Consider the following 13,952-nt stretch of genomic DNA (forward strand, 5'->3'; position numbering starts at 1 on the left):
ATTTAATAAGAATGTACGAACATATAACCAAAATAAATTGTGAAAAAAGATCAAAGACTTTCATCTTCAAACTCATTTTTCTAAAATGAAAATAGTCAGCTTTCCAATGGGGAAAATAATCTGCAGTTGAAATAAGACTCCCAAGCAGCGCTGAAGTTTTTTTGCACTCTGTCTTTGGAATGAGAAGAGATTACTTAACAGAAAACTTAAATTGAACAGCATTTACAAACATCATATTGCTTTTTTAGTTGAGGAGGCAATATCTAGTGATCTGTCAAAGCAAATTTGTATTCGTGAATTATCAAAAGACCCACAACACAGCCACGTCTTCTTTGAAAGTCTAAACAATCCTTTCCCTAAACAAAAAATCCTGTACTGTCAATCCTCTAAGATTGTAGTGATGAAAAGGCTTTCCAAATCTTATCACACAAATGAAACTGTTGCCACTCTTAACTCTAAATTACACAACTGCTATATTTCAGTGTTCCACTGACTTACAACACCAAAAAGGCACTATTTTTTTTTTAATAGGAAATACTTCTTTTAAAAGGCTGACCGCTTTGTAAGTACATTGATTGGTAGGAAATGTTGGGGATGTTTCAAACCAAGACAGAGGCCAATGTAAAAGACAAAATTTGTTTTTCATGATATCTCACTAATCTCCCATTCCATATGTTTGTAATATAATGTGACACATCTTTAGAGCATTTCAACTAAGAAGGAAAGTAAGTAGAGCCTTCTGTGGCAGTGAGCAGGACATTTTAAGGCAAATGTTTTCATAACAAGGACACTTACCAACCAGAACCCATGTGGTCCTCCTGCCTTAGTGTCCTGAATGCCAAAGAAGAGAGTATGAAAGGGCAAGGAGTCTCAATTCTCTCCCCTCTGGCAGCTGCATTTACACTCTGTATGAAGAATTTTTGTAAACAGGGTCCTGATCAAACAACTAGACCAAAAAGCCTCCAAGTAACAGGATTAAGTGCATACCAATCTACGGACCAGTTTATGGATCTTTTATTCTATAACACTATTGCTAACAAAGCTAACAATTTCAACCTCAGTTTTAAAAACCTAGATAAAATAATGCTTTCTTATGAATGGGCCCTCTTGGTTTAGTTACAGGCCAAAATTTCACATAAATTGGGACAGAAGGAAATTGCCAGAACATTAGTCCATCATAGACAGGACTTCGAATCAAGCATCTTAAACAATGATTATTAAAAGTGATTTCTGGTTTTTGATGCCATCCAAACAATATGAACAATTTTAAAACTGACAACTAAAACTTGGCGGTCAAACCAAAAAGGCTCTGGTAGGTAGAGTACTCCATATTTTATTTTTGTGGCAAAAGTCTTATTGCACACAGTTTTAACCGTGACATTAGAAATCAAAGTTTCAGGTTTAGCACAAACCAAGTGTGGAGTTTTATATTAAAAAAACAACAACAGTTTTGCTCATTTACAAATGAGTCAATTACGCAAACAAAGCAGCAACTTCAGAAGCAGGACTGTCTGTACAGCAAGAACCCTCAAGAAGCAATAAAGGTACATACAGTGAATCTGTATACAGAGATTTTATTCAATTTTAAAAGAAAATAAGGACTTTAGACAAAGCTTTGACCCTATAACAAAGCAAATCCGTCCAGCTTTAAACCAAATTCCAAGAGTAGCCAACTTTCATTTTTCAGCAGCTGGCAAGAGCACCCTGAATGAGCTCTATTAACATTTCTATTTTCTTCATCCCATATGGTATAAAACAAAACCAATCTAGACTCCTTGATAAGCTTTACGTGGTCATTTGAGTTTTACAAATGGTTTCTCTAACGGTATGCCAAAATCATTTTTGTGTTCTCTCCAGACAGCTTTACTGTAACATACAGCAATGTTTATCCCGGTAGTGAGTCTTCTGTAAACAGTCAACCAATGCTCTATGTTATGAAAACCAATCTATATGCAATTGAAACAATCCACAGGTTCTAACCTGGAAATACTAGGAAAACAATCTGGATGCATTAATCACAGCACTATGAAGATCTACCCTATAAAGGATTTATGTGAACAGCTACCCTAATACAAGTTTTACTTTCCTTGAGCCTATAGGTCTGTCATTTAAATCAATGACAGCAGCTGTGGCTTCATCCCGAGATTCAAAGGCCACCATGGCTTCTCCTGTGGGCATACCTTTTTCATTGTATTTTAAACACACTGAGCCTGGGATCACTTGATAGCCATAAAAGAAATCTAAAATCTCATCAATAGACACAGTGAAGGGCATATTCTGCACTTTAATTACTGTTGGCCCTGGTTTTCCAGAACTAGATCCAAAGCCAGGGGGACCACCAATGTGGATTGGGCCAGGCCCAGGCCCAGGCCCAGGCCCAAAGGCTGGCGGCCCACCCAAATGCCCAGGGGCACTTCCAAGACCAGGAGGGCCACTTCCAAAGCCAGGGGGGCCCCCTAAGCCAGCAGGGCCATTTCCAAAATTCTGAGGGCCCCCTCCAAATCCTGGTCCACTTAAATTATTTGGTCCACCTCCAAAACCTGGAACATCCAGTCCTAGACCAGGCAAACCACTATTTCCAACTGAAGGCATACCAGGCCTAGTATCACCAAAGGCTCCTCCTAATCCTGGAGGAGGGAGTGGTGGCCCAAAGGCATTTGACCCACCAAAATTACCAGGAAAGTTAAATGGAGGCCCATTGTTGGCCTCCTTAGATCCTACAGTCAGGAAGGCATGCTCTTCACCTCCTGCACTAGGCATTCCCGCACTGGGCATTCCAGCACTGGGCATTCCCGCACTGGGCATTCCCGCACTGGGCATTCCAGCACTGGGCATTCCCGCACTGGGCATTCCCGCACTGGGCATTCCGGCACTGGGCATTCCCACACTGGGCATTCCTGGAACTGCAGGATTACCTGGCACAGGCATCTTTAACCCCTTTTTTCCTTGGGCAGGGGGATTTTTCTCAATCTCTCTCATATCTTCTACAGTGACTACATGAACAAAAGCTTCTCTCCCATTAAGTTTTTTACGGTGTAAGCGTTCAGACTTACGTGCATCATCTTCACTTTTAAACTGAACCAATGCCTGTCCTAGACCTTGCCCATTGCTATCAACAAGAACATGTACAGCATTCTCATCCACTGGGATTCCTTCCAGGAACTGAAGAACATCCATCTTGGTAATGCTGAATGGAATATTTGTTATGTGGGCACAGACTTTGGCTGAGCTGACATCCCCCTCCGGATTTAACATCATTTCTCTCTGGTCATAGCTGAAGTTCTGCAGTCTCTTTCGAATCATATCTATCTTTTCTAGCATACCTTTCTTAGTAATTGGATGAACTTGAATAAAGCGATTGCCCATGTATTGTTTATGACGACACAGAGCAGCCTTATAGTCAGCCTCATTCCTGAACTCTACGAAGCCTTCACCAGTTGCTTTCCCATTGGGTCCATAAGCGATATAAATACTATCTTCCACAATATCCAACTTCTTAAAAAAATCAATGACATGCTTGTTTTCCGCTTCGAATGGTAACCCTTTCAAGTAAACACAAAAACCAGCCTCATGTGGTGATCTTGACCTTGACCTTTTCTGCCCATTGGGCGATTTTGACCTGGGAAGTGTCTGAGGAGGGGGATGGGTTTGTCCAGAAGGTCCTATACTTTGCTTAAAAGTGATATGGCCTCCAGCAGCTACCCACTGTCTCTCTGTGGCAGGACTCACTTCCACATAGCGTTGAATCATCAGCATTCTGTTTCGTTTCAAAGCTTCAAATGTATCTTGAGGAGAGAGAAACTTAACCAATCCATTCCCATTATTTCGACCTACATGATCTTTCAACAAATGCACTGCATCAACACGGAGCCCATGGAAAAAATCTCTGACATCATTTTCCATTGCAGAAAAGGGCATTCCATGCACACTGACATACAGGTCATCAGGGTTGATAGGAAGTGGTTTCACACTGCTTTGAGAGTTCATCTGGATAGGGTTAACAGGATTCAATGGACCCAGAAACACAGGGTTCAGGTTATTGTTCAGATTCACAGGTGCTCCAGAGCCATTCATTCCAGCAGGTAGAGGAGCCACAGGTGGTGGGTTCAAGGGTGGCATGCCCGACATGGGTGGCAGTGGGGTCATAGGTGGCACAGAAGGGACTGGGGGGATTGGGGGCACAGGAGGCACAGGAGGCAATGTAGGTACTGGAGGAGGAACTGGTATTGGGGGAATGGATGGCATTGGTGGCAAAGATGGCATCGCTGGGATTGGAGGAATTGGTGGTGGTGGGACTGTGTTCATTGGAGAGGCTGTGCTCGGAATGGTTGAGCTAAACGTTGGGCTCCCAAAGGAAGCCCCCATATTTGGAGGAGCCGTTCCTATGCTGGCTGTGGAAAATGTCTGTATATTTTTGTTGCTTTCATGAACAGAAGTGGCAGCAGTAACTACACTAGGTGAAGGATTATTAAAGTTGGGTACTGTTGTAGGCAAATTTACCCTGCCACTCATTCCTGAGCTAGGTGGTGGTCCTGATCTACTAGCATTTGCTGGTGGTATATCTAAGTTGGCAGTTTCAAAACGCCTACGACTCAGTTCAATCATATTCTGCATTTCTGTTTTACTACTCAACAACAGTGTTACTTTTGACCCTTTAATTGTACCACCTGTGCGCATCATACCAAGCCTTGCATCTTCATCAGTGGCAAAAACGATGAAAGCCTCACCCAGTTCACCCCCTACAATATGCACGCCCCCATCAGGGATGGTCAATCCAGAGAAGAAGTGGCGAATGTCCATGGTCCCCGCCACAATTGGGAGACCTTGCAAACGGATGACCACAGCCATGCTGCGCTGAAACCACACACACCTGCAGATGAGAAAAGGCAACGGCCAGGTCAGACTCCTTTTTATCACACCAAGTTTTTAGCTACAAGAATGACCAGCTACCATATTAGGCCCTCAAACTATCACAAGCAATGTTGTTTTTTTAATTTTGGATATTCTAAAAACTGAACATTTTGTGCCATTTACAATGTAAAACCTAGACAATTTCAAGTTCCAAAAGGCATTAATCCTGGAAACAATTAGAAGTTCAGTCCCAAGACTCAAAAGTTTCAGGAAAAAAACAACCATAGGAAAGTAAAATCACCAATTACATCATTCAGACCACTAATTATTCACTAAGATTTAAAAGAAATGCCTAAGTCAAATCAGGAAACAAACTTTAACAATCTATAGGGAAAAAACATGCAAAGGATGCATTACTGTTAATATTTAAAACTGGCTTAGCATCTTCCTTATAAACTTCACAACTTTGTAGAATTATCAATGTCATTTTATATGGCTCAATCTCAAAATTCAACCGAAATAGAAAACTGGAATACTAATATTACAAATAATACTTAACACTAAAGTAGATTCAAGTCTCAAATGAGAATTGATTGCATATTTCACCCCAAATCTCTTCAATCTGCCTTATAGCTTTATCTATTAAACAAAACTACATACGGAATTATTTATTACAAACAAGGTTAATACATCCTAAGAATCCAAAAGAAATACTTAGTAAAACAGCCAAAATCTTAGTTAACCTATATTCATCACTCCGAAAAGTAGAACCTGCTTACAATGCCATTCACCATGGCTGTTTTAATTAAAACTCAGGTTCAATGACTCATTCCCAAGCCCTCTATTAAAAAACAGAGACTTGTTCCATAGGGGAAGGCTGATAATGAAAAAGAGGTAGTTTTTGTTTTAAAGGAAGTAGGGTATAAACTTTATTCAAAAGTAATTTTTATAGTCTCTGACCCAACGTAATTTCTGTGAAACTGCTGGGTGCTCACTGACCTCCTTAGATAAGATCCACACTTTGATCTAATCAAAAAAGAAAAGTTTCTCCCATATTTAAGTAAAATTTCAGTATTTTAGTTCTTATGGCTTCTAAGAATAAATGAAAGGGCAGCTCTCTGTAAAGTGATACAAAACAAATTCTTGGGACAGGAAACATATTAATTTGAAATTTATGTGGTCAACAACACCAGGTGTTTCCCAAGCCATCTTAAAAATCAACTTTTGAATATAAACCTATTAAACTGGCTCTGTGACTTCAGGAAAATTATAAATTATTTGAACTTTGGTTTTATCACTTCTCAAACGAGAACATTAGAAAAACAAAGTTTCCTGCTGCAAGCTCTAAGAATTCTGTAATTCCATGAAAGCAGTTTTTCGAAGTCAAATATTAAACGAATACTAATTCGATGCAACAAAATCTGTAGTTATATCTCAATATTATGATTGCTGTACACAAAACAGAAATATATTGTTTGCCTTTGACAGTTTCCTCACACACACATACACCAAAATAAAAGCCACCTTCAAATTTAATCCTGAAAGATGAACTGGCAAACAGAAAATGCTCTTTGTGAGACCATTATAAAACACTAGAAATTTGGGGGCCAGCCCAGTGGCACAGGGGTTAAGTTCACACATTCTGCTTTGGCGGCCCAGGGTTTGCCGGTTTGGATCCCAGGTACGGAAATACACAGTGCTTGTCAAGCCATGCTGTGGCAGGTGACCACATATAAAGTAGAGGAAGATGGGCACGGATGTTGGTTCAGGGCCAGTCTTCCTCAGCAAAAAGAAGAGGATTAGCACCAGATGTTAGCTCAGGGCTAATTTTCCTCAAAAAAAAAAAAAAAGGGAAAAAATAAAACACTAGAAATTTTGGGAAAGTAGGAAGCTTTTCATTATTGGTCATTATTAGTCAACAAGAAAAATTAATACTAAAAAAGTCACACCAACAGACTCTTTTCTCCTTATTTACTATTTAGCAGTCTATGAGGGAGTTCATCAAGAAGATTCCACGTCATTAAATCAAATTCTCATTGCTTACTGACTCTAGAATATTGACTATATGCAAAATTGAGAGAGCATTCCTGATCAACTTCGAAAAATGCTTAATCACTTGATCACTATACAGGGGACACATCATGGATAATCTAGGTACCCACAACAACTCAAGAGAGAAAGAGAGAGAGATGTTAGTTTGCACTGGGACAATAAAACGGGAACTTGATATGGTCCTAAGAACACAAAAATTAAACACAGGGCTAAAGTGACATACACAGTAAGTCTTCAAACCATTTGCTGCTAAGAGAAGGGATTTGGTGAAAGTCTGTACAAGGTACACATGAAAACACAATATTGAAAATCTGCTCAGATTACCAGCTACAAAGGCTGAGGATTAAACCAAAGTAGAGCATAAGATTTATTCATAAAGCCATCTAAAGAGGAAAACAGTTTTTAGGTTCTGAAAAATATGAAACACAATCTGCCACTCTGCTACTAAGTACCTGTTTGACAGATAACTAATTTCAACCTATCTTGAGCCTACCTTAGCTATTAACAAAAGAGTTAGATTCCAATTACTAAGGTTCCATCTAAATTCAAAATTTGGACTCTAAAACATAGGACCCATTATCTATAACTATTATCCCTAAGGAATATTAAAAAACCATACCAATAACAAGCACCTGTATTTGCAATTAGTCTAGAATGCTACTGAGGAAAAGAAAACAGCTACTTACGGCCTAATAATAAGGAACAACAGAAGAAATGCATCCATATAAAATAAAACTAACCCCCAAAGGAAGCAACAACTGTACAAGGTACCCAGTCCACCCCACCCCCATCCCTCAGATAAGCTTGTTTAAAAAAACAACAACACAATTTAGTTCCTACACATATTTTCATGTTACTTAATAAGCTATCTCATTTATTTTGTATAAAAACAAACCCTCTATTCAAAATCTCTTACCTGATAAAACAAGAGATGTATTTTCTTAACAAGAAGTAGAGGCCAAGTCAATCCTGTGGGCAACCAATTAAAACCAACTTTTAGACTGCAATAGAGAATAAACGGAGGCAAAAATCAATGCAGGAAACACAAAACAACACGCACAGGCCACACTGAACTGTACATTACGAAGGCGAGTCTGAAACCACCAGAATACTTCATTAGAATGCATATCAAAAAAAAAAGGGCATGTACCAAAATCCCACACATGCTTATTACTTGATACTGCTTTCAAATTTGTTTCTCTCAAAACATTATATATTTACATACATCAAAAATGTGTCATAAATTAGCCCAAGAACAAATCAACTGAAAACTAAAACAGCCATAAAGCTCAGCTTCGCAGTTGGTAACTGCTTTTATCACTTGATGATTACACCAGTCCAGAAAATTCCATACCACAAGTCCAACTACAACCTATTTCTTCTGGTTCTCACCAAATTTTTTATGAAAAAGCACAAGTTCACACAATAACAGTTCCTGGACAAATCAAGTCATCAATTCAGGGGTATTCATGGAAATTACTGCAATTACTCTTTCAACATATATTCCTTTGCACCAAAATAGCATCAAACATCAAAAACCATAAATGAAGCAAAAGTTCTGGCCATAAGCACTAATTCCTAGTTAAAACCACTGGGATTCAAATATTAAGGAAAAGTGCTTCTTCTTCTAACACAGTTTCAAGAAACTTGTAAAAAAAAAAAAAAAAAATCCCTAAAAATGTCTGGCATATTAAGAGTACTTCTCAAAGTAAAATCAGGTCACTCATGTTTCACTGGAATTTCTCCCAAACCGGTTAAGTTATGAACAATTCACAAGCAATATATATGACCAAACGATTAAACAACTTTATTCAAAAGGTCGTTTTTTAATTCAGAGAAACGGTAGAAAAAATGTCACTGTCAGGTATTAAGATTACAAGTAGACAACTACTTAGAATGATGCTCATTTTTAACTACTACTTTCAAAATCAAGGTACCACCAGTGAGCTTACTATTCATCACCAAAAAGTAAAACATACTCAAAAATTTTAGTTACTCCACACTTTTCTAAAGGACAAGCTAAAGATCTTCTAGACAACTCCTCAAATTACTAAAGAACAGTGAAGTTGTTTTTCCACAAAAAGCAATGCAAATATGTCATAAACAACACTTTCCAAAGCCCAGAACATCGTATTAATCTTTTACATGTTGTACACATTGATCCTAATTAAGTCTAAAGAGTTTTAAAACTCTTCATTTAAAAGCCACATCTAGTAGTTTATCTTACGGGTCACAAGGGGAAACAGAAAAAAGTTTGCTTTTATGTAAAGGCTCAATGAGGAAGAGCATAAATTTTTCCAATATTTATTTCTAAATGTACAGATATGACTCTAGGAGCCACAGAACCAGGGTAATTTTCTAGTTAAGCACTTGTGATAAATAGATAATCCCCTACTGGAGATTCCAATTTAAACGGTCTGGTGTGGGGCCAGGACACGTGCCCTGAAGGTAAGGGAAACAGGTTCCTCAGCTGCTTCCCTTTCAGACCCAAGAAGGCACCATATGTCTATCTGGAAAGGAACAAGTTCAGAGTCAGCCAGTTAAGCCCAAAGGAAACACACTAGGTCTACTCTCAAAAATTTCTACAGGGTTGCCAGAAATTATTATAACAAGAAGGAAACGTTTCATTGCACATGGAAAAGTTGAAAGGCCTACTCGAATTTGGCAAATGCCTAGTTCAAGTTTTACGTAATAAATTTAAAGTACAAACTCAATCTATACACAAATTTATGAATCTTCAACAGAGGGGAAGCCCCATCTCACTCCATTCCAAAAAAAAGTATGCAGAAAGTTTAGGCTAGAGCCAGAACTTCACAACTCTTGGTGTTACACCTCTTCCTTCAAATGGGCAAAGTAAATAGAAACTGAAAACTGAAGTACTTTTATTTATTTTCAACACTTCACTTTGTAAAGAGCGTAATAATTTAACAGAGGCATCACTGTTTTCCAGGAATCTACTCACTCCTGTGTTCTACACGTCGCTAACAACTGAATGCAGGATACTAAAATGAAAAATCCGTGCCAAGTATCTTAAGCTTTGGTAAATTTTAGAAGGATAAGACTGAAACAATTCTATAAAATGAAACATCTAAAATACATGTTTTACCTATACATAGAGTCTAAGGGTACAGAAGGAGAAAGTGGGCCTGATTTGCCATTAAATCAACACCGATATATTTCAGATCTAAAACAAGAAGCTTGCCTTAGCATATTTTTCCACTTCATGTTAGGAATTAGTCCTAACATAGTGGCTCTGGTTGAGCTTTATAAATACCAAGGACATGCACAAATTACAAATATCTGCTACAATAAGTTAGCATATTATTATGACAAGGTAGATTTTCTTATATACTAGCCATTCCAATCACTTAGAATTTCAGAATAAAATATCTGACAACAATCTTCTTTATCAGGAAGCCAAGACACAAACCAAAACTTGACCATTTCTACTCTTCATCTGGTAATAAACGTCCAAAAGTGAATTTTAACTTTGTTCAGTAATCAGTCTTTAATCAGCAAAAACCAGGGTACGCACAGGTAAGTTCTTCAGATTCAAAAGAAACAAAAACAAGCACTCTTCAAATGTTCACCTCAGAGATGAGCAACAGAGAACCAATCATAATGGGCACAATGCTATAAGCAGCATGATTACATTATAGTAGGCATTACGGAAAAAACACAGCTTCATCCGCTAGATTTTGTCCCCAGCCCCAAACGGATCACATTTTAGATTCTGGGATCATTCTTAACGAGACAATTATTCTGACACTGAGGGCGATGTATCCCTTTGATAGCACATTACTCAATTTTCCCATTAACCTCTAGTCAGTAGTCAAAGGCAGCAAATCAAAAGACATTTTTAAATAAGATTTTTATTCCACTTGTCAAAGACTATAATATTATTTTTCAATCCCCCCAAATGCCAACAAAAATGTTTATCTTACTTGAGTTAAACTTCAAAACAACAATATTACTTCTAACCAAGCCAAACACATTCACCCTCACTATTGGTCTTAAGACTTAAAAGCTGGCTTTAAACTTAATGAACTAAACTCTATGCAAACCAAAAGGTATATGGGTGGTGGCAGTAAAAATATAAAACCATAAATTAGCTGAAGTTATTTTTCTGCTTAATTGACCTAAAACATTTAACAATACTCATTTATTCCACAAACATTTATTAAGCGCTTACGGGCTAGGCAGGACAGAGAGAAACGGACGACAGTCCCTGTATTTTAGGGAGGGATATCCAAAAGCGTCTAAAAGAGGAATATCTTTTGTGCAACCAATTACTGACACTTAGTTCTTCCAAAAACAACAACAGAAGAAAATATTCATCTAAACTGAATGATAGAGTGGCTCTCTACAAAACGGAATAAAACCGGTACGAACATTGTCATTGGATTCCAGCACCTGGAACACACAGGCCCACAAACTCAAGTTTCACATCTAAAAATTGCACCAACAACCCCCAAACTCTTAATACGCAACCGTCAAAACATCTGGCATGTCGAACAAAGTGAAAGAAGCCTGAAGTATACTAGTATTAGCAAATAACGTGTTCCAAGTAACTACCATAATGTTTCTAAAGCTTCGCATTTTTCATCTAAGAGATATGAACATAAGAAAAGGTAAAATTATGCATTACAATCCATTAGCAAAATATTTAATCGAGCATATAAAGGTGATATATAAATGAACTCGTTTCGTTAAAAAAAAATTTTGAGTAATACTAAGCACGACCTCAACTTATATATAAACACATCAAACATTTCATTTTCTTCAAAAATTAATTACAATAAATTATTTTAACCACCTGTAACACTTCTTCCCAACTTTTAATATTCTTGGAAAATGCCTGAACACAATTACTTCCCCTAAATCCAGAAATCCTCCATTCTATTAAAATTACCAAATTTCAAAAACAAGTACAACCAGTCTTTATCTCTATAATTAAAAAACAAAACAAGATTGGCCTATATTATCAGACTTGTAGGATTTTTTCAACTGCAAATACTCTGAAATGCATTAACAATATAAACTAGATAGCAAGGTCCAAGGCAATTCATGTTCCTAATACTGCATTTTACAAAAATTACACCATTTTAAACCATTCAAGCAAAAAGCTCTAAGAGAAATATTCCAGTCACAAGTCTCGACTTCAACAACCTTCAGTTGCAATCAATTTTTCTCCAGGTTATACTGACTCGCACCACCCTAATCTTGAATAACACAGAATGGTTCCTGCCAACTACCCCAATTTACTTTAGGTCATCTCTGGGAATCCAGAAGCCAAGGGGGGTTTTAGGGTCCGGAAATCTCCCCTACCGAGGCTGCAACTCACAGTATACAACTCCAGCGTCTGTTTAGTGCTGAGTAACCCAGAGTAACCTTCACCAGAGCCCCTCAGTTTTTTCACTATAAAGCACACAATGGAGGCACACATGTCCTATATTTACAATCTGGCAGCTAAGCCTCCTGCACTAGTGTCCATCTCGGTCACTAACCTTTAGATCCTCAAAGCCCCTCCCACGCATTTCACGTGGCTGCAAACTAGCACCTCCAGCCTTCACTAGAGAAACTCAATTTACTCTCCATCAGGAGCACCCACCCTTAACATCCTATTGGACCTCCTCCTGCTTCAGTGCTGGAGGCTCTCTCCCAAGGGATCCGTCAAGGTGGTGCTCGTAGCACTCCCTTCCCTACTTGGGGACCAAGGGCCTGGCATCCTACAACTCTCAGAGGCTCAGAGGGGTACTCACCCCCACTTTCTGGCTACAGAGGCCAGCTTCTCAAATCGCCGACACCCTTGAGGGTAAGCCCCGCCCCAACGCTGGGCCTTGGAAGCTTTTCACTGCAACCCCCTCCACCTTCAGGCCACGAAGGCGGCCAAATCTGAGACTTCCTTCCTAGACTCGCAGGAGCGTAGCGACTACAGCTTCCTCCCCACAGGTGTGTGCTGACTGCAGTCCCCACTTTCTGGTAGGCCACAAGGGCCTCCTTTCCACTTCGGGTGGAGGGAGCGTCCTAACTACGATTATCTCCTCACTTCGGGCCATGGAGATGTAGTTATAATCTCTGCCCCACTTGAGGGCACAGAAATGTTGCTCATTCGGAATGTAGGTGTGTTTTCACTACAGTCCCCGTTAGTTCGCAGGCCGCTGGGCCACCCAGCTCTGGCCTCCTCCCTCTCAAGACCACCGGGGCGTCCTCGCTACGCCCTCGTCCCCACTTCGGTATGCAGGCTCATCCTCTCTTGCGTCCGTCTTGCACTTCTCAGGCCTCAGAGGCACAAGTGGCGCCCCAGGCCCCCCGCAGCCATGCCCCGACCCTTTTGTGTGGGGCGCTCGCTGCAGCGGGCACGGAGGCCTCCGAAGGCCCCGCCCCAGGCCACCAAGGGGCGGCTCGAGCCCCGCACAGCCCCGCCCGTTCCGGGGCTGCGGGAGTCTTACCCGGGAGAGTTGCGCGGCACCCGAACCCAGACCCGAGTTACCCCCCGCGCGAGTGCCTCCGCCCCGCGGCCGACAGCCCCAGCCCGAATGGCTTCCCGGAGCCCACAGCAGTCACCACCTCCTTCGCCGCTTCACAAAATGGCCGCCGGCCCGCTCAGCGGTTCCCCGTTCCAGAAGGGGCGGGACGGAGTGGTTGGCGTCACGGGGCGGGGCGGCGCAAGCGCGCTGACGTTCTCGGGCAATCTCCCGGAAGTAGCCCGTCTTTGGGGCAAGAGGAGCTAAGAGTGCCGGCCTGCGATGTTTTCTCAGTAGCCCCGGCTTTGGGGGAGGGAGGCTGCGCGGTGGGATGGGCACCAGTATCTGGCTCGGCCCCTCACAGCGGGACTTTGTGCCAATTGTTTCACTTTTTCGAGCCTCTGCGAAAGGAGGGAGGTAGTGCCTATCTCGCAGAATTGTTTTGAGGATTAAATGGACCACAGAGTGACGCCTAGTTCTATTGATGATGCCCTGACAGAAGAATCAAAACCTACCTGATCTTTTTTCCCATTAAAAAATTTCGGTCCAGGGAGCCTTACCTACCAGACCTCATTAACTCCC

General features: G+C 40.4%; 2 protein-coding genes across 2 annotated transcripts in view; both read right to left on the reverse strand.

Moving 5' to 3' along the window:
• The window catches only part of CPNE1 (copine 1), a 37,019-nt gene extending 23,499 nt beyond the window's left edge, over positions 1 to 13,520 (reverse strand). Inside the window, exons 1-2 of the mRNA NM_001171745.2 lie at positions 13,356 to 13,520; positions 7,820 to 7,904 (exon numbers count right to left, since the gene is read on the reverse strand). The gene's annotated coding sequence lies outside the window, so the exon portion shown is untranslated. The remainder of the gene's footprint in view (positions 1 to 7,819; positions 7,905 to 13,355) is intronic.
• On the reverse strand, positions 789 to 13,520 carry RBM12 (RNA binding motif protein 12). The gene is made up of 3 exons (NM_001171746.1): positions 13,356 to 13,520; positions 7,820 to 7,904; positions 789 to 4,870 (listed from the first exon to the last, which is right to left on the reverse strand). The coding sequence occupies exon 3, from the start codon at positions 4,846 to 4,848 to the stop codon at positions 2,062 to 2,064; it is 2,787 nt and encodes a 928-aa protein (NP_001165217.1). The 5' UTR covers positions 4,849 to 4,870; positions 7,820 to 7,904; positions 13,356 to 13,520; the 3' UTR covers positions 789 to 2,061.
• Positions 13,521 to 13,952: the final 432 nt, after the last annotated feature.

This window comes from Equus caballus, chromosome 22 (genome assembly GCF_041296265.1).
Source record: "Equus caballus isolate H_3958 breed thoroughbred chromosome 22, TB-T2T, whole genome shotgun sequence".
NCBI lineage: Eukaryota > Metazoa > Chordata > Mammalia > Perissodactyla > Equidae > Equus > Equus caballus.

What these genes read in the sequence shown, in the direction of transcription:
- RBM12 (NM_001171746.1), bottom strand. Translation starts at nt 4,848, where the DNA reads ATGGCTGTGGTCATCCGTTTGCAAGGTCTCCCAATTGTGGCGGGGACC.